The sequence below is a fragment of the Manacus candei genome, unplaced genomic scaffold (genome assembly GCF_025592945.1).
Source record: "Manacus candei isolate 608988 ecotype Guabito, Panama unplaced genomic scaffold, ASM2559294v1 h1tg000073l, whole genome shotgun sequence".
In the NCBI taxonomy this organism is placed as follows: Eukaryota; Metazoa; Chordata; class Aves; order Passeriformes; family Pipridae; genus Manacus; species Manacus candei.
Window position 1 is genome coordinate 763,230 of NW_026138121.1, and position 24,634 is coordinate 787,863.

The 24,634-nt window shown below is 60.7% G+C and overlaps 1 protein-coding gene across 1 annotated transcript in view; it reads right to left on the minus strand.

The window, feature by feature from the left end:
- ITPR3 (inositol 1,4,5-trisphosphate receptor type 3) overlaps positions 1-24,634 on the minus strand; it is a 36,400-nt gene that overhangs the window by 7,298 nt on the left and 4,468 nt on the right. The window contains exons 2-47 of the mRNA XM_051809007.1: positions 23,715-23,785; positions 20,637-20,758; positions 18,150-18,236; positions 17,841-17,999; positions 17,634-17,732; positions 17,440-17,523; positions 16,168-16,314; positions 15,966-16,061; positions 14,860-14,910; positions 14,196-14,338; positions 13,932-14,031; positions 13,471-13,631; positions 12,674-12,815; positions 12,301-12,462; positions 12,020-12,192; positions 11,807-11,926; positions 11,477-11,659; positions 11,141-11,392; positions 10,729-10,873; positions 10,409-10,556; positions 9,921-10,117; positions 9,696-9,825; positions 9,397-9,454; positions 9,063-9,228; positions 8,756-8,920; positions 8,493-8,561; positions 8,018-8,143; positions 7,768-7,890; positions 7,400-7,600; positions 6,798-7,049; positions 6,583-6,708; positions 6,161-6,286; positions 5,926-6,046; positions 5,030-5,214; positions 4,756-4,904; positions 4,523-4,631; positions 4,287-4,377; positions 3,882-4,051; positions 3,222-3,396; positions 2,963-3,147; positions 2,427-2,627; positions 1,963-2,073; positions 1,522-1,617; positions 1,203-1,304; positions 856-942; positions 170-280 (exon numbers count right to left, since the gene is read on the minus strand). Coding sequence (XP_051664967.1) covers positions 170-280; positions 856-942; positions 1,203-1,304; positions 1,522-1,617; positions 1,963-2,073; positions 2,427-2,627; positions 2,963-3,147; positions 3,222-3,396; positions 3,882-4,051; positions 4,287-4,377; positions 4,523-4,631; positions 4,756-4,904; positions 5,030-5,214; positions 5,926-6,046; positions 6,161-6,286; positions 6,583-6,708; positions 6,798-7,049; positions 7,400-7,600; positions 7,768-7,890; positions 8,018-8,143; positions 8,493-8,561; positions 8,756-8,920; positions 9,063-9,228; positions 9,397-9,454; positions 9,696-9,825; positions 9,921-10,117; positions 10,409-10,556; positions 10,729-10,873; positions 11,141-11,392; positions 11,477-11,659; positions 11,807-11,926; positions 12,020-12,192; positions 12,301-12,462; positions 12,674-12,815; positions 13,471-13,631; positions 13,932-14,031; positions 14,196-14,338; positions 14,860-14,910; positions 15,966-16,061; positions 16,168-16,314; positions 17,440-17,523; positions 17,634-17,732; positions 17,841-17,999; positions 18,150-18,236; positions 20,637-20,758; positions 23,715-23,785 — 6,277 coding nt within the window. The remainder of the gene's footprint in view (positions 1-169; positions 281-855; positions 943-1,202; positions 1,305-1,521; positions 1,618-1,962; positions 2,074-2,426; positions 2,628-2,962; positions 3,148-3,221; positions 3,397-3,881; positions 4,052-4,286; positions 4,378-4,522; positions 4,632-4,755; positions 4,905-5,029; positions 5,215-5,925; positions 6,047-6,160; positions 6,287-6,582; positions 6,709-6,797; positions 7,050-7,399; positions 7,601-7,767; positions 7,891-8,017; positions 8,144-8,492; positions 8,562-8,755; positions 8,921-9,062; positions 9,229-9,396; positions 9,455-9,695; positions 9,826-9,920; positions 10,118-10,408; positions 10,557-10,728; positions 10,874-11,140; positions 11,393-11,476; positions 11,660-11,806; positions 11,927-12,019; positions 12,193-12,300; positions 12,463-12,673; positions 12,816-13,470; positions 13,632-13,931; positions 14,032-14,195; positions 14,339-14,859; positions 14,911-15,965; positions 16,062-16,167; positions 16,315-17,439; positions 17,524-17,633; positions 17,733-17,840; positions 18,000-18,149; positions 18,237-20,636; positions 20,759-23,714; positions 23,786-24,634) is intronic.

Here is a 24,634-nt window from a genome sequence, read left to right on the forward strand (position 1 = left end):
GAGGCAGCTCATCCCTCAGCTCCATGGGCTCTGCTAATGCTCCTGCCAGCACAGGGACGGGAAGGGGGGGAGGCTCCTGGTGCAAAATAACAGGGGATGAGGTGCCTGGAGCCTCGTGGGATTCATGGATCGTGGGCAGGCTGGAAACCCAAGAGCCAAGAGGTCTTGCCTCGATCTGGGACGTGTGTTTCTCATAATATGCCAGCGGATCCTCCTCCTCCTCCTGCACCGGGGCCGTGGACTTCAGCATCTGCGACAGCTGCTTGTTGTTGAGGCTGAGCTGGGTGGGGAGAGGGAAAGGACAGGGAGAGGATGAGTGTGGCTGCAGCCGGGAGCCAGCTCCGACTGCTCCGACAACGCGCCTCAACATCTCCACAGCTGATGAGGTTCCCAGGCAAAGCAAACGAATTAAAGCTTCCTAAAGGGGTGTGAGGGCTCCCCGCGGTGACAGACATTCGATTCCCTGCAATAATTACATCCAAGTGCTGCTAATCCACAAATTACAAAGCAGTGCTCACAAAACCCCAGGGAAATCATATTCCTGCTGAATCTTGTCGGGATCTAAGGTACACGGGCAAGAAAAAACAGCAAAAGACTCAGGCCTTCCTTTCTGAAGGGAAGAGGTGAGAGTGGGTAACAGCAGGACCCCCCCAGGGCCCCCAGCCTGTGTCACCCCGTGGCTGAGCCCCACACTGAGGTGTCTTTCTCTCTTTAGTCCTCCTGGGGAACAGCAAAATCCATCAAATCCTAAACAACAAAGCCCAGGTGGGCTCAGTAAGGGTGGGAGACTCTTTGCAGCCCCTGGTCAGGGCAGCTCGGAGGGGCTCTGCCTCCACCCCCGGGGCCCCTCCATACCATGGATGAGATGCCCTCCTCCTCTTCCTCCTGGATTCGCTTCACCGGCTTCAGGAGCTGCTGCAGAGACTTGTTGTGTCGGGAAAGCTGGAAGAGGGACATGGACAGTGAGCACAGGCTGGAGGGCGGCCACTGGCAGCCACAGGAGTGGGACACGGGGGTGGGATGGGGGGTGCAAGGGGAGCAACTGGGGGCTGGCTTTCTACCAGAGCCAAAAGCTCATTTCCCAGCCGTGCCTCCCCAGGGAGGCCAGTCTGGCTGGGGGAGATGTACATAAATACAGAGGAAAATGTGCAGCCTGTGAGCAGGAGCCCAGCCTGCAGGTCCCTGCTCTCACAGCTCCCTACCTGCAGCGCCAGGATATAAATGTTGTGACCGACTTCCCGGGGGGAAACCTCGGCGTTCTCACACTCCTCCTCCTGCAGATAGGCCTTCTTAATCACATCCACCTGCAAGGCAGCAGAGGGGCAGTGAGTCCTCCCCATCTCCCTGCCTCAGCCTCCTCCTCTGAGAAAGCCCTTGGGCAGGGAAGCTGGAGCAGAAGGACCAAGCAAGTGAGATGGGTATCAGATGCAAACCAGAAAATGCAGCAGGACCTGAGGCACAAGTTCAGCCAAGGGCTGGGGGCTCAGTGGGGCCAGGCTGGGGCATTCCCAGTTCCCTTACCAGTTCCTGCGGGCGGAGGCTGATGAGGATCCGCTCGGCATTTTCGCTGTCGTGCCTGCTCTCCATGAGGGCCAAGAGGAGCTTGGAGGCATTGTCCTGGTGAGGAGAAGCCCTTGCTGAGGGGAGCTGTGCCCTGCCACTGCCCAGGGCTGAGGGGTGGGCAGAACCCCCTGTGCCAGAGGCACCTGAGCCTCGTGTGGTGGAGAAGCACCAGCCCTGTCCCACCGAGCCCATGTGCTCCCACACCCGAGGGTCTGACACGAGCAGGGTCCCCTCTGCAGTGAGCACCTCACCCCACAGCACAGCCTGTGACCCTGCCAGCGAGTCCATGCAGTGACACACGTGCAGTGACACACACGTGCAGTGACACACACGTGCAGTGACACACACAGACACACACACACACGTGTGCCCACCACCCCAGCCCGGGGCTCTGGGTACCTTCAGCTGCAGCACCAGGTCCATGCGGTACTTGCAGAGGGGGCTGATGTCGTTCAGGATCAGGGCTGTGATGATGTCGATCCCGTTGGACTCGTGGGTCACGATGCAGCTCTGGGGGAGCCAGGCAGTGAGTTATTGCACAGACCCTGCCAGTCCTCCCAGCTTCACCCTCCAGCACAGCCCCGGTCCCAAACACTGCCCTGCCTGCAGCCCTGGCTCTGCCCGTCACCCCAGGAGCCCCAAAGCTCCATCTCCCTGCAAAGGGCACCGTTCACACCACTGAGCCCTTTACCCCTGTTTGCATCCCCACATTTTCTATCCAAGCAGCAGCTCATGACCTGGGCAGGAGCCCTGTGACCCTGCTCACGTTCTGTTCCTGTTCACACCCTGAAACCAAACCCCGTCCCTGCCTCTGCTGCCTTCCCACACATCCCCCCCGTGGACCCTCAGAGAGACCCCCAGACCTGGTTCTCGTGGCAGGGCCCCTGGCAGTACTCGGTCAGGGTCTCCAGGGTCTGGGTGATGAGGGCCACGTTGTACTCATTGATGTAGAGGCCCAGCAGCCCCAAGCCCCCCGTGGTGCTGCCACACATGATGTCCAGGAACTGCAGTGTCTCACACACCAGGTTGTAGTTGGTTTTGTTGTTCTGGCACCGCAGGAAGTTCTGTCGAGCAAAGCCCAGGAATGAGGCCAAATAGCACCACTTGGGGACCAGTCCTGATCCCTCTGCCAACACCCCTCCAGCTGCATTTTGATGGATATTTGGGCTGGGACCACCCCTGTAACCTACAGCCCTGGAGAGCAGCACTCAATCCCACAGCCAGTCCTGCCACGAATGGCTCCTTCCCCAGCACCAAGTTATCCCCAGGGGATGGTGCAGGTGAGGAAACTGAGGCACAGAGCAACTGGTGCAATGGCTTTTTGGGACCAAACTGGGGCAGAGCCCAGCCCTGCCCCACCCCAGCCTGACCCCCGGAGCCCGGGAGCCCCAGAGCCAACCTGCAGGTCCCGGTTGTGGTTCTCGCAGAGCAGCTGCAGGAAGCGCAGGATGGGCTCCATGATCAGCACCGTCACCCCCATCTCGTTGTTCTGGCCCTGCTCCCCCGTGTCGTGGCCCTTCCGAAACCCCACGGCCATGGGGTACCGGGTGGGGGTGCCGGGCAGCAGGAAGGTGTCTCCTCGTCCTGGGGGGAGATCCCACCCGTCAGCACCGGGGTGCCCAAGAGCCAGTGCCGGCCCTGCCGAGGGCACACGGTACCTTTGGGGCCAGGGTCCGGCTCGTCCTTGTCCTCACGAGGCTTGTTCCCGATGTCACTCATGTTCACCGACACCGTGGACTTGGTCTCCTGCTGCGCCTTCTTCATCCGGTCGTGCAGAACCTTGAAGAACTTCTCAGACTTCTTGTCGCTCGTCATGAGGTTGTAAAAGGATTTCTGGGAGGAGGGAGGGACAGTTGTTCAGGTCTCCACCACGGGGTCCAAGCTGTCCCTGCCTGCCCCTCTGAGCTGGCAGCCTCAGCACGCGAGACCTTGTCTGAGAGAACCTGGGGTTTGCCTGGAACCCCACTGGGTTTTTCACATACTATTTTTCAGCTTCCCTGTGAAAAAAGATTTGGGATAACCCCAGAGTTCCCGTCCAAGAGCCACAGCCCTGAGCCATTTTAGGAATACCCGGCAGAGGGCATCAGCAGGACTCCAGAAATAACCTGGAACCACCTGCCCCTTCCACTGCCTCCACAGATCCAGCCACAAAGCTGGAAAGCTCAAACCATCAGATTTTGGCACAAACACAGGCAACCAAGAGGTACTTTGGCCAAACCCACCGCCCAGGGCTGAGCCCTGCCTGTGCCCACGCCGTCCCTGTGGTGGAACTGTCACACTGCCCGCACCAAACCCCGGCTGCACGATCCCCCCAGCACCTGGATCTCGGTGTTGCCGCCGTCCAGCAGCCGGATGGCCAGCAGGATGCTCTCCTGGAAGATCTTCTCGTTCTTGGTGTTCATGATGAGATCAGCCACCAACTTGGTGGCCCCTTCCCGGTCCAGCCGGCACTGGACAGCGGCGATGGCAGACCAGTCCTGGTCCTGGCCTGTGTGGGAGCACACGATGGATGTGATGGTGTGGGAGTGCAGGAGAACCAGCACAGCTACATCACTGCTGGGGCACCTCAGTCCATCCTTTCATCTCCCCAAATCCTTTACTCCCATGGATGTGGGGTCATAACAACTACCTACAGGCCCGACCCCGTCATGGATCGGGAGCCAGGACTTGGATGTGTGCGAGCAGTGCAGAGAGGCGGGGGAGAGCAGGAGAGGGGCACTCACCTCCCCCAGCAGCATCCCCCATCTCCCCTTTGGAGCTGGACCTCTTGTTCTGCAGGTAATTGTTCATGAGTGTTTTCCTCAGCAGGTTGCCCTGCCAAGACAAACACACGTCACGAGTGTCCTGGGGCAGGGCCAGTGCCAGGGTAGAACTGGCTGAGCACCCCTGGGTGCATGGGAGGGCTCTGCCAGCCTGGAAAGAGGGGCTGTTGGAGGCACCATGGGCCCACAATGCTCACCCTCTCACCGTACTTGTTCCTCTTCACCAGCATCTGCTGCAGTGTCCTCAGCACCTTGATGCAGAGCTTCTCCTCCGTCTCCATGAGGTCCTTGGTGTGCTGCACCAGCCTGGCACAGCAAAGCCATTGTCACACAGCTGGGAGGGACCAGAGGGCCCCTGAAGGGACCATCCCACCACCCTCCAGGCACAACCCAGCCCCTCCCAGCACTCCCAGCACCCCCTGGCCCTCACTTGGACAGGAACCCCCCGCTCTCGCAGCGCTGGAACGCCTCCGTCCCCTCCATGAACAGCAGCTCTGGCCGGTGCAGGACGTCCACCAGCACGGACAGCTCAGCCTCCACCAGCGGCTTCAGACGATCCTCCAGGGCAGTGATGATGTCCTAGAAGCCACAGCACACACCTTCAGGGCCAGAGCACGTCCAGGAGCCACAGGCATGGCAGAGGGCCCCTGCAATGCCAGCACCTTCCTGCCACCTGATCCACGTCACCCCCTCCCTGCCCTGACCTGCAGCTTCTCTATGATGTTCTTGTAGTCCCACTGGTTGGGGGTGGTGGAGACGCGGGGGAAGGTGCGTGTGGCTGTCTTGTAGCTGGAGGTGTTCCTCTGCACGGTGCTGCTGGAGCTGCTGTTGAGCAGGGAGCTGACGTGGGCGTCCAGGTCCATGGGCAGCGCGATCGAGCGGCTCTTGGCTGTGGGACACGGGGCCAGGGTTGGGCACAGCCCCGACCCAGCTGTGTCCCACCACCCTGCCTGGGGCCAGGCAGGCACCCCTTCACCAGCATTCACTTCATTTGCAGCAGAGATTTGGGTTAAACACAGGAATAAACTCCTTTAGGCCAGTGGGGGCCAGAGTGTTTGCACCCATCCCTCCCACTGCAGCACAACATCACCCCCAGCACCCTCAGCCCAGCATCGGGTGGAAGGAGGCAGCAGCTACACTTTTTGGTTGGGAAAGCCCAGCATGGAGATGTTGTAAGCACCCTGCCCTGAATTCCAAAGGGAAATCCCCACCCAGTGCCCAACCACCAGCAATCCTTTCCACAGTGACTCAGTGCTAACAACCCTCATCCTGAGTCAGGCAGCTGCACGCTGAGGGCAAAGCCCTGGCCAGGGAAAACCACCATAAATGCTGGCTTTGTGTCCAGGCAGGGACACACCAGGGAGCTCCCAGCCAAGCCCAGGCTCCAGTTATCCCCACACCACCCTGGCTGTGCTGAGCTGCAGCTCAAGAGAAAGCACAGCCTGGAGATGAACCTCCCCGTTCCCAGGCAGCAGCCCCTCACTGGGGCATCCCTGCAGGAGGGATGGTGGCTCCTGCTCCCTGCTGGGGCTCAGGCAGCCCAGGGTGGCTGTGTCCCTTGTCCCGTGGGCACTGGGCACGGCTGTGGGGCAGCTCTTACCGACCATGGCCAGCGTGCGGATGCAGGACTCCACCGAGCTCTTGTGCTGCTGCTGCAGCCAGGGGCACTCCAGCAGCCTCATGGTGGACTGGAGAAGCTGCACCACGATGGTCTGGTGGGTCTGAAGGAGAAAGCAGGCAGGTGTGTGTCAGCGCAAGGTGTCCAAACCTCGTTTTGGGGGGCTGGAGGAGCTGTTTTCCTCCCCCGGCCACCCTCCTGTGCAGTGCCCTGTCACCTGCAGTGAGGTGCTGTTCTCCGAGAAGGGGGAGCTGAAGAAGGCGTTGATGGTGTCCAGCACCACTGTCAGCACGTACTTCTCCAGCGTGGCGTCCGGCAGGCGCTTCTCCCGCTTCTTGCACATCTGTGAGCACAGGGAGGGTGCTGATGGCACCAGGGCAGGGGGCTCACGTCTGGCCAGATGCTGCTGGCACATGGTGCTGCCAGGACTGTGCTGAGCTGACGGACGTGGTGGGTGACACAGCTCCTGAGTCCATGACAGAGAGCCCTGACCACTCCCCAGCTCCTACAGTAGCAGCTGCACGAGTTCTCACTGTGCCCACGTCCCACGGGCGGCTTTGAGGGAGCCTTGGGGACACCAACCTGTCCCCATCTGAGCCACTGCTGCTGCATCCCTCCCACCCAACCCTCCCTGTGCACCTGGGCCATGTCCAGGGTGAAGTTCTCAAACAGAGTCCAGATGTGGTTGCTGGTGTAGATCTCCTTCATCTCCACCTCCGTGTCCACGTAGCAGTGGTTGACAAAGTTCACATAGGCCATCTTCACCTGCCGGGGGGATAAGAGTCAGGGGCAGGGGCATCATCAGAAGGCAGCTGGTGCAAAGCCACCATCACCCCCTGATGGGCCCCCCGTACCTCCGTGATGCAATCCTCGTGTGTCACCACCCGCACCACGTCCTCCAGGGGCAGCAGGGACGTGCACTTGATCTCCGTGTAGACGTTCTTGCCCTCGGCACAGGCAGCCAGCAGGTCCACCAGGGAGATGTGGTACATCAGGGGACTGTTCTCCTCCACCCCGTCCCTGGCCGCCGTCATCATCTCCAGGAGGGTGGCCAGGGAAGCCTTGTCGTTGTAGAAAACCACCACGTCGTCCCCGGCGTTGGTGAGCTGCAGGGAAGGGGCAGTGGTCACCACTCTGCAAAAGGAGGGTCAGAAACCTCCAAGGCCAATGGTGTCCTCTGCAGCAGGGGGACAGCAGTGGACAGTGAAGGGTGACAGGGACATGAGTCTGCAGGGAAAACCGGGCATTTGCAGTGCAATCAAAAATCACAGCTCGTGGGACTCCAAAACTGCCTCTTGGACCTTGCATTGGGCTCCTGGAGATGTTTCTTACTCCAGGGAGGAGCCAGCATGGCTGGAAAGCTCTTCCTCAAGGAAGAAGCCAATGGTGCAGGTTCCAAGAGCGATGCCCTGGCACAGCCCCTGGTCCCACCCCGCTGGCAGGGACTGGTGCTCACCTCGGTCATGATCATGTCCTGGCACTTCTTGACGTACTTGCCCTCGGCCTTGATGATGGTGTGCAGGAAGTCGAGGTACTGCACGTGGCGGCCGTGGGTGGCCACGCAGTGGATGAAGTGCTGCGGCACCGTCTCGTTGATCTCCGAGCAGAGCTGGTAGTTGTTGAGGAAGATGTGCTGCATCGTCTCTGCCTCCAGCAGCTGTGGACCGGGGCACAGAGTGAGGCCTGGGGGCTGCAGCAACAGCCCCCCCCTGCCCTGTCCCTTCCTCTCCAGGGTCTCCTCCTGGCTTTTCCATCCCTCGCTCTCAGCCCCAGGAGTGGCACTGAATTCCTCCCTGTGATCACCCCTCAGTGCCCCCCCCTTACCCCCGGGGTCAGGAACAGGTTGAGGTGTTTGTGCAGCAGGGCCTGGTTTTCCTGATTGCCAGCACAAAACTTCTGCAGGAACTGGTGGGTGAACTTCAGGATCTCCATCATCTTGGCATCTCCCTGAGGAAGGAGAAACACCCAGAGCTGGGAAGGATGGAGAGCGGCAGGAGATGCTGCCCCACTGCCTGCAGCCACCACGCAGGGGGGTCCCTGGGCACTCAGGACCAGTGGGTTTCTGCCCACCCACCTTCTCATACGGGATCTGCAGCAGGTCCAGCATCACTTTGTGGGCGTCCATGTTCTTGAGCAGCCGCTGCTGCTTCTTGCGGACCTGCTCCCCGACCCCGCACATCTTATTGAGCCGCTCCAGGATCTGGGACAGAGGGACCACCACGGAGAGGAGCTGAGCGTGGGGCCCCTCAGGATGGCCACCAGCACTGGGGCTTGCTTGCAGTCCAGATGCTTCCTCCATAAACCCAAGTGCTCCCTGGCACCCCCTCACAAGTCCTCCCTGCAGCCCCACGCAGAGCCCTCATACCTGTCACCCCCCCAGTCCCCTCCCGTCCCCCCAGAGCAAGGTTCACTCACAGCCCTGGCTTGGACTCGTTTCTCCTGAACCCCAGAAGAGCTTGAAAATCACCCCAGGATTCCATCCCTTCCTGCAGGTGCACCCAGCCGTGCCCCTGGGAACAGCCCTGCAGGTGGGGTTTGGTCTCACTCACCCCCTTGACTATCTGATAGTTCTCGCTGCTCTTCTCTCCCGGAGCAATGACCTCCTCGTCGGCACCGTGCTGCAAGGGACACAACAGCACCAGGCTCCCACTGGGCACAGTCACACCCCCAGGACCCTCCTGGAGCCTCCTCCTCCTCCAGGGAGAGGGTGCATGGCCCTCTGAGAGGGGTGAGGGGTTGGACTGAGGTGAGCCCCCCTCTGCCTCCCACTGCTTCCCCACCCAGTTCCCAGGGTCTTGCTCAGGGCTCTCACCTCCTTCTTCTCCTTCTTGTTCCCCTCCACCGTGCTGTCCCCTTTGCTGCTGCCCTTCTTGTCCACCCAGAGCTCCGATTTCTCCACCATCGTGCGGAGTTTGTCCAGCTCAGACTTGATCACCTTGTAGTTCTCCACATCCTGGGCTGAGATCAGGAGCTGAACCTGCAGCGACATTCCCAGGGGTTTCCAGTCTGGGGTACAAACCCCACTCCCCTCCTCTCTCCCAGACCTCCCTCTCAGGCCCCATCCCACAGGCAAGCGTGGGGCACTCAGGGTGCTCCAGAGCAGCGTCCCCCAGGGTCACCTGTTTGAAGGTGTGCAGGACCTCCTGCCTCTGGCTGAAGTGCTTGAAGAGGAGCTGCAGGGAGCCGGAGATGAGCGGGGGGTAGTCGTGCATCGTCAGGTGGATCAGCACGCGCAGAAACATCCTCCCTCCCTCGTCATCCACCTCCAACATGCTGCTCGACTTCCTGCAGCCGGGATGGCAGCGTTACAGCCCCGCGGGAGCTCCCCTGTGCTCAGTCACCCCCCGGGGCTCCAGCAGCCTTCAGAGCCTCCTCTCCCTCATCACCTGCAGCTCCCAGCCTCGGCAGGATAGCCAGGAGGAGAAGAGCCCTCCTGTCCCTAGGATAACTCACCCCACACCGAACATGGCCTCCGCGTGCTCGCCGATCCGGTCCAGGTTCATGGCTGCAGCTGAGGGCAGAGGGAGGCAGTGAAAGGGGTGCCCAGCACCTTCCTGGTGTTGGAAGGAACCCACAGGAACCAACCCAGCTCCCTGCCCCTGCCCCGAGCACCCACGGCAGGCACCTCATCCCACCCCACACTCCCTGCTGGCAGCAGAGGCTGCTGGAGCTGCCACCTCTGCCACCTGTGTCCTGCCAGCCCGTGGGTTTGCTGAGCTGGGGGTGCACCAGGAGCAAAGTGGGAGAGTTACTTGTGGAGTCAAAGGCTGGAGCCGTCCCATCGGCCGCGCTGTCCTGCATGGGGTAAACTTCCACAAACTCCTTCTTGAAGACAGAGAGCAGGTAGGAGATCCTGTAGTCCAGCCGCACGTTCAGGATGAACTGGGAGCAGCGAGGAAAAAGAAAGCAGAAGTGAGTGCCCTCTTCATGCCAACAGTCCTTCTGTGTCAGAAAATCACAGCCCCACTGGCTCCAACCTGCAAGATCTCCAGGATCTTCAGCTTGGTCTCCATCACCACAATGTTCTCGTTCTCAATGCTCCTCCCTCTGTCCACTTGCTCTGGGGCTGACCCAGCACTGAGGCTTGGAGGGCTGAAGATGGACTGTTTCCTGCTCAGCACCATGGTGGTCATCATCTGCCCCACGCCCTGGATCGACCTCCGCACGTTCTTCCCTGCAGAGGCAGCCACAGCAGGCAGAGTTAGTGTGGATGGAGAGGGAGGTGGCAGAGGCCCAAGGAAGGACCCCCTTAGACTGGAAGATGGTGTAGATTTCACCAGAGAACGAGTAGGAGGGACTGGATGTTTCTCTGGCACGGCCAAGGGCTCCCCACAGTGCACAGCCAGTGCCCACCCAGCCACAGCTTCCCTGTCAGCAAACCAGTGGCTTGTTTTCTTGCAACCAAAACTGGAGAGCACTGGGCAGACCATGGAAAAGCCCTTCCTGGTTAAGGACAGGGACTCACCCGTCACCTCGTCGTTGTAGACCGCCTGCATCATGAGCTGGGGGTTCTGGACGCAGTCGATGATGCCCAGCAGGGTCCGTGTCAGGCGCAGCAGCTCGCTGAAGCTGTAGAACCCGAAGTAGATGAGGTTGTGGGCAAGGCTGACGACCTGGGGAAGGACAAGGCAACTCCAGAACTCCAGACCTCACCGTGCTCAGGGCTGGGCAGGAGAATCAAACGTGGGGGCCAGGGATGCCCAGCACAGCCCTGGTCGTGGCACAGGCAGTGACACAAACCGTGTCACCCCCTGCCAGTACCAGGGACACCGGCAGCACTCGCACCTCGAAGGTGAGCTTGTTCTTCTCCTCGTTGGCGAAGGGCACGGCCTCGCTCACCACGTTGTTGAGGTAGTCCTCCACAAACTCCATGGTGCTGGCAAACTTGTTCTTCTTGTCGTCGCGCGACACGTTGAGGTTGGAGTCGTAGCTGCCGGGGGAGATGTCGGGGTGAGCTGGGTGGCAACGAGTCTCCTCCTCCAGGCAGGAGCACTGTCCAGGCAGCTGCTGAGCCATCGTGGCCAGCAGTGATGCTCGTGACAGATTTCCCACTTCCTTCTGAGGGCTGAGACCCACCCAAGTCACTCGACAAACGCTCCCCTCCCAGCCCCTGCCACGGCATCTGCCACCCCTCCTCCTGCCCTGCCCTCCTCCTGCCCTGCCCCTCACAGCCCCCGTGAGCCCCAGCGTGTCTCACTCTTTGATCGTGATGGCCGTGGGGATCTCGGTCCAGAGTCGTGCAAACTTGACGGGCATCACCAGCTCCTGGGGGTCCCTGTCCACGTGCACGTGCAGCATGAGGTGGCAGAAGGACGCCCGCAGGTCGAAGGGCAGCATCTCATCTGCCATGCAGAGGAAGATCAGGTCCACTCCCAGCTGCTGGGAGATCTCCTTGATGGCCAAGTACTGGCGGTCCAGGCACATGCGGGCAAAGAGCTTCAGCTGGTACCTGCCCAGGGGTGAGGGGGAGAGGGAGTGAGGCCGTGCAACCCTCACACCCTCACCTGGAGAGAAGATGCCACGGGATCATCACCTGTAGTAGCTGAGGACATTCTCATCATGGGCATTGCCAGCCCGGGCCTCCTGTGCCAGCTGCCGGATGCTTTTCTCGTGGTGGTCGTTGTTCTTGTCCGTCCAGGTGAGCCAGACCTCCTCCTCCGAGTACTCGATGCTCAGGTACTCGTGGGACTGGGACATCTCCTTCACCGGCCTCAGCCTAGGACAGGAAAGGGACAAATCTGGAGATGTTCCCGTGGATGGAGCGGCTGCACCTCAAGGGGTGATGGGGTTTAACCACAGGAGCTGGTGGAGGCAGGACCAGGCACCAACCCCCCCGTGGAAAGCCCCTCCCTGGGGCACTCACTCCGTTTTGATGAGGATGTCGCTGTTCTTGGAGTCCAGGACACACTTGCAGATCAGCTCCTGGGTGACGGGGATGGCGATGTGGTTGGACACACACAGGTCCGACAGGTAGTCCAGAAACCTGCCGAGCAGGGGCAGCTTGCTGTGAGAGGGGTCCTGGGGGTCCCCAGCCCCCATCCCAGGGCCCTGAGGGACGGCCCCCCCGGACACCCACCGGGGCTCGCGGTTCTTGCGCACGAGGCTGACGAAGGTCTCCACCTCGGTCTTGGTGATGTGCTTCTCCAGCAGCTTGCGGTTGTTGTGCAGCAGGGCCGTGATGGTGTCCTCGGCCAGGATGTCGTACCCGATCTGGGACTGCATCATCCCGAACTGCTTGGCAATGTGCTCCTGCAGGGGCAGAGAGCTGGTGAGCACGTGCCCCCTGCCCCACCGAGACCTTGGCAGTGCCCCGGGGTTCTGAAACACGGGGTGGGATGGGGGGTCGCCCCCCAGCACCTGGTTCTTGCGATAGTCCTCCTGGGAGTGCCGGAGCACGCGGTAGCACAGCCGGAACATGTACTGGTAGGGAGCGTTCTTCTGGTCTGACAGCTCTTCCAGCCTCACCAGGGGCCCTTCCCCGCCCTTGTCCTTGAAGGGGGCTTTCAGGATCCCGAAGATCTGCCCAAAAGCAAAGGTAAGTGCTGTGTCCTGCTCCACCCCTGTGCATGGCTGGACAGCAGGCTTGGTGCACCCCTGGGGCGTGACCTGGAGACCAGAGCCTGCTCCATGGGGTTTTCCAGACCTCTGGTCCCCAGTGTGACCCTGGACAGGATGGGACATTTGCACAGGACCCTGCCTTGCTGGGATGCAGGGCCCCAGGGACACCCACCTGCTTCAGGATGTTCTGCTCCCGCATCAGCTTCTGCCGCTCCCGGTTGGGTTTGGTCACCACGATGTCCAGCACGTTCTGGCCATTGTTTGGGACGTCACTGACGAAAAACACCAAGTCCTCCAACAGCTGGATCACGAACCTGTGAGGGGGCACAGTGCAAGTGGGCTGGGGGCTGCCCACCTGCCCAGCCTCGGGTCCCTGCAGTGATGCCGGTGGGTTTTGAGGGACCAAAGAGCCCCTGTCGGGTCTCAGAAGCCTGCCAGGGAAGCTGCTGCCCAACCCTCCACTCCCTGATGGAGCTCAACGGCTGGATCTCCAGCCCCTATGGTTCCTATACGTGCCAGGGTAAATGCCAGGGGCTTTGCCCATGGCTCGTGCCAGGGATTTTGCATTAAATGCCTCTGCCCCCTTGGTCACCCCGAGGGACCTGCACGGGGAGGGCTGGCAGGGCGGAAGCGGCTCCTTCTGTCCCGCAGGGATCTGTGTTTGCTCAGGAAGCACCAGGAACCCACCCACCTAAAAATAATACAGTGACTAATGTGGCTGCCCCTATCGTGGGGCCATCTCCAGCCCCTCGGATATTTTTCTAGCAGCAAAGGAGGGGCCGGAGCGGGGCCGGGCCCTTATCGGGTTTCCTCGCCAGGCTCCTGGGAGAAGCAGGCGTGGATTTGGGATGTGGGCAGGAAAGCAAGACAGCGCTGGCACCAGGGCCAGGCAGGGGCCTTATCCTGCAGAGATGCTGGGGAGCCCTTGGAGGAGCCCAGCCCCAGCTCCCAGGGGAGACAGCCCTTTACCTCCGGTCGTTCTGGCTGAGGAAACCCTCGTTCATCTTCTCCACCACGTTGGCCAGCATCGAGCTGGCGTCGTTGGCGAAGTCCAGGTCCCGGATCTCGGACACAGGCACAGAGACGATGGCAAAAGCTTCTTTGTCTTCCTTGGTGGGGCACGTGCCCAGCTGGGAAGCAACAGAGAAGCAGCATCACACACACAGGGCAGTGTCAAGCGTGTCCCCACAATCTGCCACCACCCAGCTGACGCCAGTGACCCGGTTTGTCCCCATCAGGAGGGCTGGGTGGGCTCTAAGTGACAGGGATGGGCTCTAGATGACTAGGATGGGCTCCAGGCTGGTCCCTTTGGATCTTCCAGGGTGTTTCAGTCCCTGGAAAGGCCTGGGTGCTGGGAGGGCAGGAGCACACAAAGAGCTATTGGACACAGGGGATGAGTTTGGGCATAGGAGGAGGGAGTGGGGCCACACCATGAGGCGGATGGGCCTCTCCTCGTCGATGTCAATGGGCACGTTGGTGCTCTGGATCCAGGTGTTGGTGCAGAGGTGGCGCAGCCTCACGTAGGAGTTCCTGCAAACAGCACAACGTCCTGGTGAGTGACCCCCATGGGGACACAGCAGCACCCACCCCTTCCCCCCGCACAGCCCCCGTAAGGACAGACCGCCCAAACTTTCACACCACGCCTTGAAGCCTCCCCTCCTTACCCCGGGCCCTCCATGGGACGTGGGACATACCGTGGGACGAAGGAGTCCGTCTTCTGCAGCGTGGTGGGGTCCAGCTCGAAGAGGGAGGCGATGTCGTTGCCGTGGGGCACGGCCACCAGCCGGTACTTGATCTTCTCGCCCGTGTTCCTGCGGCTGGCGCGGCTGCTGCTGCCCTGCACGGGGACGGGGGCTCTGAGCCCGCTGTGGGGCCGGGCCCAGGCTCCCCGCAGTGCCCAGAGCCCCGTGGCACAGGGCACACGCAGCAGAAGCTTCGCTCGGCCGCGGGGCTGAGCCGCGCGCGCACGAGGGGCTGCAGAGCACAAGCGCGGCGTGAGGCACCTGAGCTACGAGGCCCCCCCATCTCCGAACCTCACCAGCAGCAAAGAAAAAAACCCCCTGAACGTCCAACTCTCTCTCTACCGGCACTTCCCCGTGGCCTGGGGAGCCACCATGCACCGGGCCCCCCGTGCCAGGTTTCGGCAGGGTCCTGTCACGGGCGGGACAGGGGACACTGCTCTAAGTGTGGGCTGTGGGAAGCTGTGCTGGCAGTGGGGCGGCCTCGGCCCCAGGCACGGGCACATCCCCCATGGGCTCTGTTTTGGGGCATTTCCCTGCTTTGGGGCACTGGCCCAGGGCCGGCGGGGTCGGGGCAGCGGCAGCAGCGGTTCTGCAGCGGGGCTGCAACACAGCTCACCGTGGGCACTGCTTTGGGCTCAGCCACGTCTCCTTTATAACTTGGGTTTTCCTGGAAAGTTAAAGAGGGAGATGAAAGACAGCTGTCAGTCCTCCCACCAGGTCCCTCCAAACCCCTGAGCACGGGGTGTAATCCCTATTCCTGCCTTCCTTGAACACGTCACAGAGAGGAAACCTGCCCGGGTGGGGCTGGAGGACGTGACCTGCACCCAGTGCCCGAGGCTCTGGCCCCCTGAGGGGGACAGGGGGAGCCCCAGGGAGCAGACCCGGGCTCTGTGTGGCTGCAAGAACTCTCTGGAGGCTCCAGGCTGAGCTCTCAGTGAGCAATGCTGGCCTTGCCAGCAGCATCAGCCCAGGATGGGGGTCAGTCTGAGGTCTTCTTCCCTCTGCAGATGTCAGCCAAGTGTCTTTGGGTTCAAAGCACCCATTTCAGGGCACCAATATTTGCTGTTTTCCACCCCGCAGTGGTGGAAGGGCCCTAGGGGCTGCCCTTGGGTGTCTTCTCCAGTCAGGGAGCACGTTGGCACACGGTGTCCCCAGGATGCCCCTGCTTCCCTGGCAGCAGAGCACAGCCCTTGGTCGTGGCAGCTCACCAGTGTCAAATAAACCACATTATCTAAGTGCAGCAGCTCCTTCATGCCTCTATCAGGAGGCCTTGAGCTGCCTTAAATAGGAGTGAAAAAACTTGGCAGATGGTGTTTCCAGCCCCAGATTTTGCCCCCACCCTCCCCAGGCAAGGACAGCAGGATGAGTCACCACCGGGTTGTGCCACTCAGTTCCTTGGAACAGGGTGAGCAACAAAAAGCCCCAACCACCCCCCTCCTGGGCCCCTGGGCCAGAAAAGGAGCCAGAAACTGCCATTTTGGCAAGTGAACCCCTTCACCACAGGGCAGAGGATCTCAGGGGGCAAAGCCCAGCCCCACAACCAGGTCAGTGTGATGTTCACAGCCCTGGTGCCAACGTCTGCTGTGAGCAAAGAGGAGCCACGGGGCCAGAGGCGATGCAGGGCATTGCTGCCCTGCCCCAGGTGGGCACTGCCTTTGCTAGGGGGTGGCACAGCCTCTCCAGGGCAGGGCATGCTCCTGCACCCCTCTGCCCACCCCTTACCTCTGCTGCCAGGTAGTTGCCCGTGGCGAGGTGCTTGAAGCGGTACAAGCCGTTCCAGTGCCCGGCTCCCCCTCGGCACGGGTCGTGGTGGACCACCTGGGAGAGGCAGAGCAGAGCTCAGTACGTGGGGCTGAGGGACTGGGATGCCCACGCAGGTACCCCAAAATCCTCCAAACACACTCTCCATCCCCTCCCTGCTCACCTCCACCTCCCACAGGGCGTTGGAGCTGGTGGCCGAGGTGGCCGACTGCCGCAGGGTAGTGCGGAGGAAGACGTGCAGCTTGCCCTTGTACTCATCACAGGTGAGGAACTTCTCCTGCTCGGCGTGGAACAGCCTCACCACATCCCCCTGCACCAGGACACGGCGGTGAGGCCCAGGGACAAACAATCATGGAATCATTAAGGTTGGAAAAGACGCCCAAGATCAAGTCCAACCTTCGTGCGAATACCACCAGTGCCAACTGAACCATGCTGTGAAGTGCCACATCTGCTGGCTTTTTGAACACTTCCAGGGATGGTGACTCCACCACTGCCTGTTCCAACGTTTAACCACTCATTCAGTGAAGAAATTGTTCCATGGCTCTCCTACAAGGTGATTTATCTCCTCCTGTGACCCGTCCCTATCCTGCAAAGGGGATGGGATTCCCCCCATCCATGCTCCAGAGCAGAGCACAGCTCCCAGCTGTGTGGCAGGACTGTGGGACCCTGAGGATGGCAGGGCACTGTCACTCTTTCCACCTGACCTACCTGAGCTGTGCTAAAACCTGCCTCAGGCAGCACAAACAGTCCTTGGAGCCCAGGGAGGGCACCTTGCATGGGGACATGGGACACCCTGCACTGCCATCACTCCTGTCACCCAGGCAGGTGACTCCTCTGCTCCCACCCCCGGATACAAAGGGATGTGAACCCATCACTTTACACCCTCAGAGTGGGCAGAGGCTCTGCTCACCAGCGTGTTTAAGGCATTAACGCCCCGGGAAGGAGGATGTGGGAAGTTTTGGGGTAAGCACAGCGCCTGGGGATGAAGGTCTGTAAGATCATAACAATCCACATCCATCCAGCTGCTTCCTGGAGGACCTTGGCCCCGAACAATAGCTCAGCAGGGAAAGTTCCTTTCCCAGGCAAGAGCCAGCCCTGCTGCAGGGCTGAGCAGTTGAGAATTGAAGCCACTGCCTCACTGCAGCACCGCGTGGGCCTCGGCTTGTCCTCGAGAGCCAATTTAACACCCTGAGGCAGAGGGTAATTTCATGCCCTCAGGTACCTGCTGCCACGAGATACTAAAATATCCCCCTCCTGCTTGCTGTTCTGTTCTCCAAGTGATAAATTCTCCCAGAAATTACAGTCCTCAAGGTAGGACCTCCTTTCTGCCCTTGTCACAGAGCCAAATGGCTGTTCACACGTCCTGTCCCCGCAGGGGACTGGGGCTGCCTCCCTGGAGCCTGCCAGGTCTGAGCAGCCAAACCTCCTTCCTTACCCCTTTCAGCACTTCCTCCATGTGGTCGCAGAACTGCATGAACAGGTTGATTTTCCAGCTGGTGTTACAATTGACAGAGTTCACCTAAGGAGCAAAAGAGCACGGTCATGATCCCTGGGGCAAGGAGAGAAAGGAAGAAGAAGGGAAAACAACAGGCAAGCCCTGAGACCAGCCCTGCCCAGGCCCCCCAGTACCTCCTTGCAGCCAGCATTGTCAGCCAGCTCGTAGTTGCTGGCGTGCAGCGGCTGCCCGGCGTTGACGGGGTTCAGGATGACTTTGTCTCCCACGACTACCTGGGGAGCAAAATGGGAAAGGGGGAGCGAGGGTGAGAGCGGGCACCGGGCGGGGAGCCGAGCCCTGGCACGGTGCTCTCTGTACAGTGTCATTTAGGGGCTCCTCACGTTGTCCCCGTTGCTCCTCAGCTTCCAGAAGGGCTGGATGAAGAGCCAGGAGCCCTCGTTGCCGGTGGCATCCAGCGTGACCCGCATGGCGTTTTTCTCCAGCAGCGCCGGCAGCCGCTTGTTCACCGTCAGGTACTTGTTGCTCTTCATGTGCAGGAGCTGGAGGAGCAAACACTGGGTGAGCTGTGGCAGTGCAGCCCCCGAGGCCTCCCAGAGTGATCCCCCCAGCCCCTGCCCAGCAGCTGCCTGGCTCAGATCCGTGCCCCCCCAGCCCCGGAGCGCGGGGGACGGGCAGTGCCCGGTCAGTACCTGTATGACGCTGCCGTACTTCACCACGTCCCCGTGCACCTTCTTGTTCTCCGTCTCGTTCTGCTTCTGCTCCATCTGGGCCGCGTGCTGATCCAAAAGGAGAAGAGCTGAGTGTAGCAGCACCCTCGTCCCTCCCCAGGAGCAAATCCCAGAGCCTCCTCAGCTCCGGGAGGATCAGCATCCCTCTGCCCTCCGGAGAATGGGCAACGTGGCCCTCCGAGAGCCCAGCCCGGCACCACGGGGTGGCCCTGAGCAGCCCTATGAAACTCATGTGAGAAGAGACCTCACATAAACTGGGGACTTCAAAAATTAGGACAGGGACAAAATGGCCCCGGAATTCCCCCAAGACACCAGGTCTGGGGGGGCAGCACTGAAAGAGGACTGGAGACTGGGGCAGCACACCCACCACAGGGGCCGTGGGCACTGGGGGCTCCTGGCAGTGCCAAAACCAAAGAACCAGGGGCCCTGTGCCAGAGGTGCCAGCAGTGCTGTGCCCAGAGATGGAGCAGGTCCAGACCTGCTGCAGTGGATGCAGCAGGATGAGTCCCCACGAGTGAATTGCTCAGCAGCACTTGCAGCCCCTCTCCAAAACCACAGACATTTTCCATGCGGTGGCTCTGGCAGTGGGAGCAGTGATGTGATGTTGACACAGACGGAGCGAGGCAGGAACTTGCTCCCACAGCGGATCTGGGAATGGTGAGGGGGTGCTGACAGCGCCGGCGCCAGCCTGGGCACAGCCTGGGCAGCACCAGCACAGTGTTCCCTCGCTGCTGGGGTGGGAAACAGCAGCAAGGGATGGAGCTGGGAGAGCTTCTGCCCTTCCCCATCCTGCTTTCACCCCCTTTCACTTGGGGGCAGAGGAATTGCGAAACATCTGGAATCACAGCTTGGCACTGGGAGGATGGGCCAGTGGGTCTGTGAGTGGCCAAGCAGGTGAGGGCTCTGAATGTGCCTGGCAGGGGTCCCCACAGAGCTCAGGGTGCCAGCCAGGGTAACCCTCCCACCCCACACAGCCACCCAGGGATGTGAGCCCTGCAGTGGTGGCTGCTGCCATCAGGAAAACAAACCTGCTGCCAAGAAACCCTGCACTGATGTGGCTCTGGGAGTTTAACAACAACCCCATGGAGCAACACAGCTCTGGTAAGAGATCCAGCACCACAGGATATGCTAAATCTCCATCCAGATCTGAGCAACTCCTTAGCCACAGCAGTGGGGTGGGAGTGGGAACTGGCTGCCCCAAGCATGTGAGTCCACAGGGCTGACATTCCCAGCCTGCCCCTGGGATGGGATGGGGTCTGTCCCTGAGCCCAAGGATGGGTGCCAGGGATGCACACAAGGGTGGGAGCAGGGAAAGCCCCCACGGCCTGTCTGCACTGCCCTGGGCTGCACCTGGGATCAGTCAGCCAGGAAAACATGGAGCCTTAAACCCACGTAAAAACAACAGTGAAGAGCATGGGCTCGGAAACACGACCATGGGCACTGCCTGGCAGGGCTTCTCCACTAAAGACCTGGCTGCTCCTGCCTCAGGGAATCATCTCCATGGGCTGGAGATGTTCTCAGCCTGTTTCTCAGCCTCCCTGATAAACTGCAGGCTGGAGCCCAGCACCCACCAGGATGGGACAGGGCTGTTGTGGCTGCAGGGGCAGAGCTGGGCTCAGCTCCCTCCAGCCCTGGCTCCACTCAGGACACCAATGGAAACACCAGGAGCAGTGGGAAGCAGCAAGGAAACGGCAGAATCTCTTTAAGACAAACCCTAACCAAGGTGCAATCAATCAGGCTCAGCAATGAGCCTCTGGGTCCAGCCCTGGCCGGGGCAGCTGTGACGTTACACGTCCCAGTCCAACGGGAGCAGGAAAATGGTGTTTCCACGTGCCAGGGACCACGTAGGGCTGGACAGGGCAGGAGGCACAGACCCTGTCCCAGCACCTCCAACCCAGGGCAGGACACCCCGTCCTGACCCTGCTCAGCCCCCCCTGCCCACGGCAGAGCTGGGCCGGTGGAGCTGGGCTGGGCTGGGGGCCCGATGAGATGATTTAGTGAATCTCTCCTCAGCCTCAGTTTTATGAATCATCCGCGGGGCCTCGCCAGCTGTCTGAGGCCATTGTGCAATGTTTGACATGGGCCCTGGCCAAACCTCGGGGAAGTCAACAGGAGCCTTTCCCTTCCACAGCCCTTTGGAGCACGTCCTGGCCGCAGGGCTCCCTCCTGCACACTCAGGGTGCTGAGAGGTGCTGGGGGGTGCTGAGAGGGGTCTGGGGGGTGCAGGGCTGTGCTCACAGAGCTCCTCTGCCCACTCTGCCACAGCTCTTCTGCACAAGGAGCATCAGGAGGGTGAGACAACGATGGCTGTGCATGGGGCAAGGGGGAAAGGCAGGTGGAAAACCCCCCTCATCCCAAAACCAACATCACCAGAGGTCTGCATGTGATCACCCACCCAGCCCTCAGGGACTGCCTGCTCTGGGCAGGACGGTCCCTCACCCCTCTCACCTGGAGCTTCTGCAGCAGCACCACATCTGCAATCTTGTCCTTGTCCTGCTTGGTCTGCTTGGCCTTCCAGTACTGCTTCTGGGCGGAGTAGCGGTTCATGGGACACACTTTGAAGAGGCAATCTGGGAGCAGAGCAGGCAGTGTGAGGCTGCAGCAGCCACCAGTGTGTCCCCAGTGGGACAGGAGCGAGGGCTGCTCCAGGACACAGCTCCTGTCCCAGCAGCACCACTGGGAGATGGTCCCCCCATCCCACCACAACCCCATCCGCTGCCGGGGGTCCGAGGGAGACACGGAGGGGACACGTGTATTGGCTGGAGGGTGAGTTTTAAATCAGGATAAATGATGAGTCCAGGAATTACTCCACTTCTTGGACTCATGATTAGAAGTACTCCCATCGGAAATGGCTGTGCTATTTGGGAAGGAAAACTTCTGGGGGAGAAGAAGCTCTGATGAAGCCCAGCTGCACCAAAGGAGGAGAGGATCCCACTGGGAGGGATCCAGGAGGGAGGGAGGTCAGGACACGAGCAGCCATCTCCACATCCCTTGTTACCATGGGACACCCAGAGCCTGCAGAGGCTGTGGATGAACCCTGTGGTGGCCATGCCATTGGGATACACACATCCATCCCTCCAGAACAGTCTCAGAGAGCTTTGATCACCCGTGCCGGACGCGTCATCCCAAAATCTGCGTGTCAGCAGCTGCATTTCAGGTCCTAAAGGATGCACGAGATGCATCCCAGCTCCTCCAAATGCTTCCAGTGACTCCCTGCTCTGCAGATTGTCCCAGTTTGTCTGTTTTCCTCCCGGTTGGGGGGCAGGAAGCACAGACACCCAGATCCAGGCTTTGGGAACTGAAGCAGGAGAGCAGATGTCTGGAGACAAGGAGGCACTCACATCTCCCAGACCCCTTCCACGGCTGAAAGCTGTGCAGGGTGAGGGCAGGAAGGGCTCTGCAGCCTGAATCGCCCTAATTATGCCTGAAATAGCAGCCCAGAACCTTCAGACACAAAAAGAAAATGAAAAAGTCCCTTCCCTGGCTGGCCGCGGGCCCGAGGCGCCGGCGAGAGCGTATTTATTTACCTGGGAGTGCCGGGCAAACAGTGCCGAGCGCGGTTCTCACCGGCCGGGGCCGCTGGGACAGGGCCAAGTTTCACGTTTCGTTTTGCAGGTCTGTTTGCCAGCGGCACATCCCGTGCCAGGGAGCCCGTGACGCCGGAGCGCGGGAGCTGCCGCGCCTGACTGCCCGTGCCCACCGCCCCGAGCGGGGCTGCGGCCACACCGGGATACCTGCGGGCACACCGGGGTACCTGGGGGCACACCGAGGCACCTGTGGGCACACTGGGGCACCTGGGCCACACCGGGGCACCTGCGGCCACACCGGGGCACCTGAGGGCACACCGGGGTACCTGCGGGCACACTGGGGTACCTGTGAGCACACCGGGGCACCTGCGGCCTCACCAGGGTACCTGCGGCCCCCAGGGCACTTCCACCACGTTACTAATTAGGCTGCAAAAGGGCCCGGTGGGAATTTGGAACTGGGGAGAGGGAAAATAATCCAGCAAAGCCACTCGGAGCTGGGTCCAAATCCGAGCCCTGGCTCCACGCACGCCCTGCCCACGGGGCTGCCCCCGGCTCAGTGCTGAGCCTGGCTTTGTGAGGAGGGAAACTGAGGCACGGCGAGGTTTCCACACAGAAAGTCTCCAGCACAGTTTGTGTCGGGAGCTGGAGATTTGGGCATCTGGGCCAAAGCATCGACAGCTTTCTGCAAGATGGATGGTGGGCGGAAAAGAGGGAAGGCGGGGGAAGGTCCCACGTCAGCACTGCCCTGCAGGAGCAGCTCAGCAGGGGATGAGGGGCTGACCTGACCCGGCCCAGAACGGTCGTGGGGGCAAAACCTCCTGCAAACCCTTGGGGAACACGAGGCACGGGGGGCACTGCAGGAAGTGGCACAGCCAAGGGTCTCACTGCCCCTTGTCTGGGAGCCTCCCGACGCTGGCTCAGCACAGGGTGGAAGCACTGGATTTGCTTTTCCTTTCATGCCTGAACTGGGCTGGGAAGAGCCTTGGAGGGGGGAGAAACCGCAGAAAGAAAGCAAATAACTGAGAGGTGTGGAGCGTCTCCTGAGGGCAGGGCCGCAGGAACAGGCTCCCGGGTGGGTTTTGGCGTTTCCAAAGAACCTTTTGGACCTGACCTCGGGAGAAGGGCCCTGTTTTCCCAGCGGGACGCCCCAGGGAGACCTGCATCCCGCTCACCACGGCGCAGGATAGGGCAGGGTCTGGCCACAGGATATGGGGACGGCCACAGCACATGAAAATCCTGCCCGGGCTCTGGCTGCTGCCGCAGGGAAGAGCTCAGCCCGCTGTTTCCAGGGCTCGAGGCGATGGCTATCGAGCAGGCAGAGCGAGACCCTTCCGGCCATTAAAACAAGCAGCTGGATATCCTGATAGGGTTTGCAGGGAGCAGGGCTGAGCCTCAACCAAACCTGTGCCTGGAAAAGAGATTCGACACCCGCCCATGGCCAGGCAAGGGATGGAGTGGCTGCTGGGACAAGGTTGCTCCCAGCTCTTCCCATCCAGCCCCAGGGGAAAGTCCGCTGATGCCCAGGAAATGGGACGGCTCCCTGGGCTGTGGGATGCTGGGAGCTGCTGGATGGGTTGTTAATGCACCCAGAGAAAAGGTGGGGGCACAATGCAGAGGGGGGAACTGATATTTAAAAAGCTTTTTTTAAAATAGGACCCGAAATGACAGCAGCTGGGATGAAAGGAACGGCTGCCCTAAAGCAACCCCAAATGCAACCCCACAGTCACAGGTCTGGGGAGATTTCACAGCTCTCTGTACACTCCTTGGCTATAAGCTCCAGGCACTCAAACTCAACTGAGACACTCAGACCTTTCCCTGAGTTCAGAGCATCCCAAGTACATGGGGCAGCAGGCACAAGCCAGCACTTCCCAGACCCTATCCCTGGTATGGACAAGCCAGCACTTCCCAGACCCCCAGTCCCTGTCCCTGTCCCGGATGCTCAGGGCCACCATCATCCCCAAGGCCGTTCACAGCAGTGATGGAGCTGCCCCAGGCTCACCTCGGAACTTCTTGGGGGGGTTGTCCAGGTCCCCGGCAGCCGGTTCCACCACACACCGATCATCCACCAGCCTGCACCAGACAAAAAGCGGGAGCAGGGTCAGGAACAGAGGGATGACAGAGGGGAGAGGCTGTGCCTGAAACCACAATCGTGCCACCATCACCTGGCCCAAGCAACAGCATCCAAACTTCTATCTCCCACTTCCCACCCATTTGCACTCCATTAATATTTCACGCACGAGCACTTGGCTCCTGGAGCCACTCTCGGGTGCCTGCTCTGAACACGGGCCCCTCATTTCCCACCACAGCCCTCCCTCCATGGGTCTTTTACAGGTGCCCCTCATTTCCCACCACAGCCCTCACTCCATGGGTGTTTTCCGCCCCGATCCCTCGGGGCACACAGGGCTGATACAGATCACAGTAAAGAACCACAGTGGTTCATGTCAGCCACTGCAGGCCCTTTGCTCAGTGACCCGTGCCAAGGCTCTGCCAGAGGGGATCCTGCCTTGCCCAGCTCCAGCTCCCGGCTGAGCCCAGTGCCCCCCGGGCACAGTGTGCTGGCTGCTGTTATTGCAGTTAACCCAGCAAAAATGTAACGAGTTCAACTTTCATTGAGAGATCTCCTTCTCTGGCTGGGAACTCATCCCACTTGGGACACGGAGGGTGCAGGTGCTGCAGATGGAGGTGGCAGGGCCCTCCAAACCCAGTTATTAATTATTATCTGATCAGAGTTGCAGGCTCTGCCCATCAGATCAGGGCTCTGTGCCTCCTCCCTGCCCACCTCTTTGTTTTCCCAGCATTCAGTAAAATCCCACAGCCTTGGCCTTGGGTGCTGGGCACCGATTTTGGGATGGAGGGGACGTTGCTTTTCAAAGTTACCAAGAACAGCAAAGCACGACTCGACACGAGGATCTGCCCAGC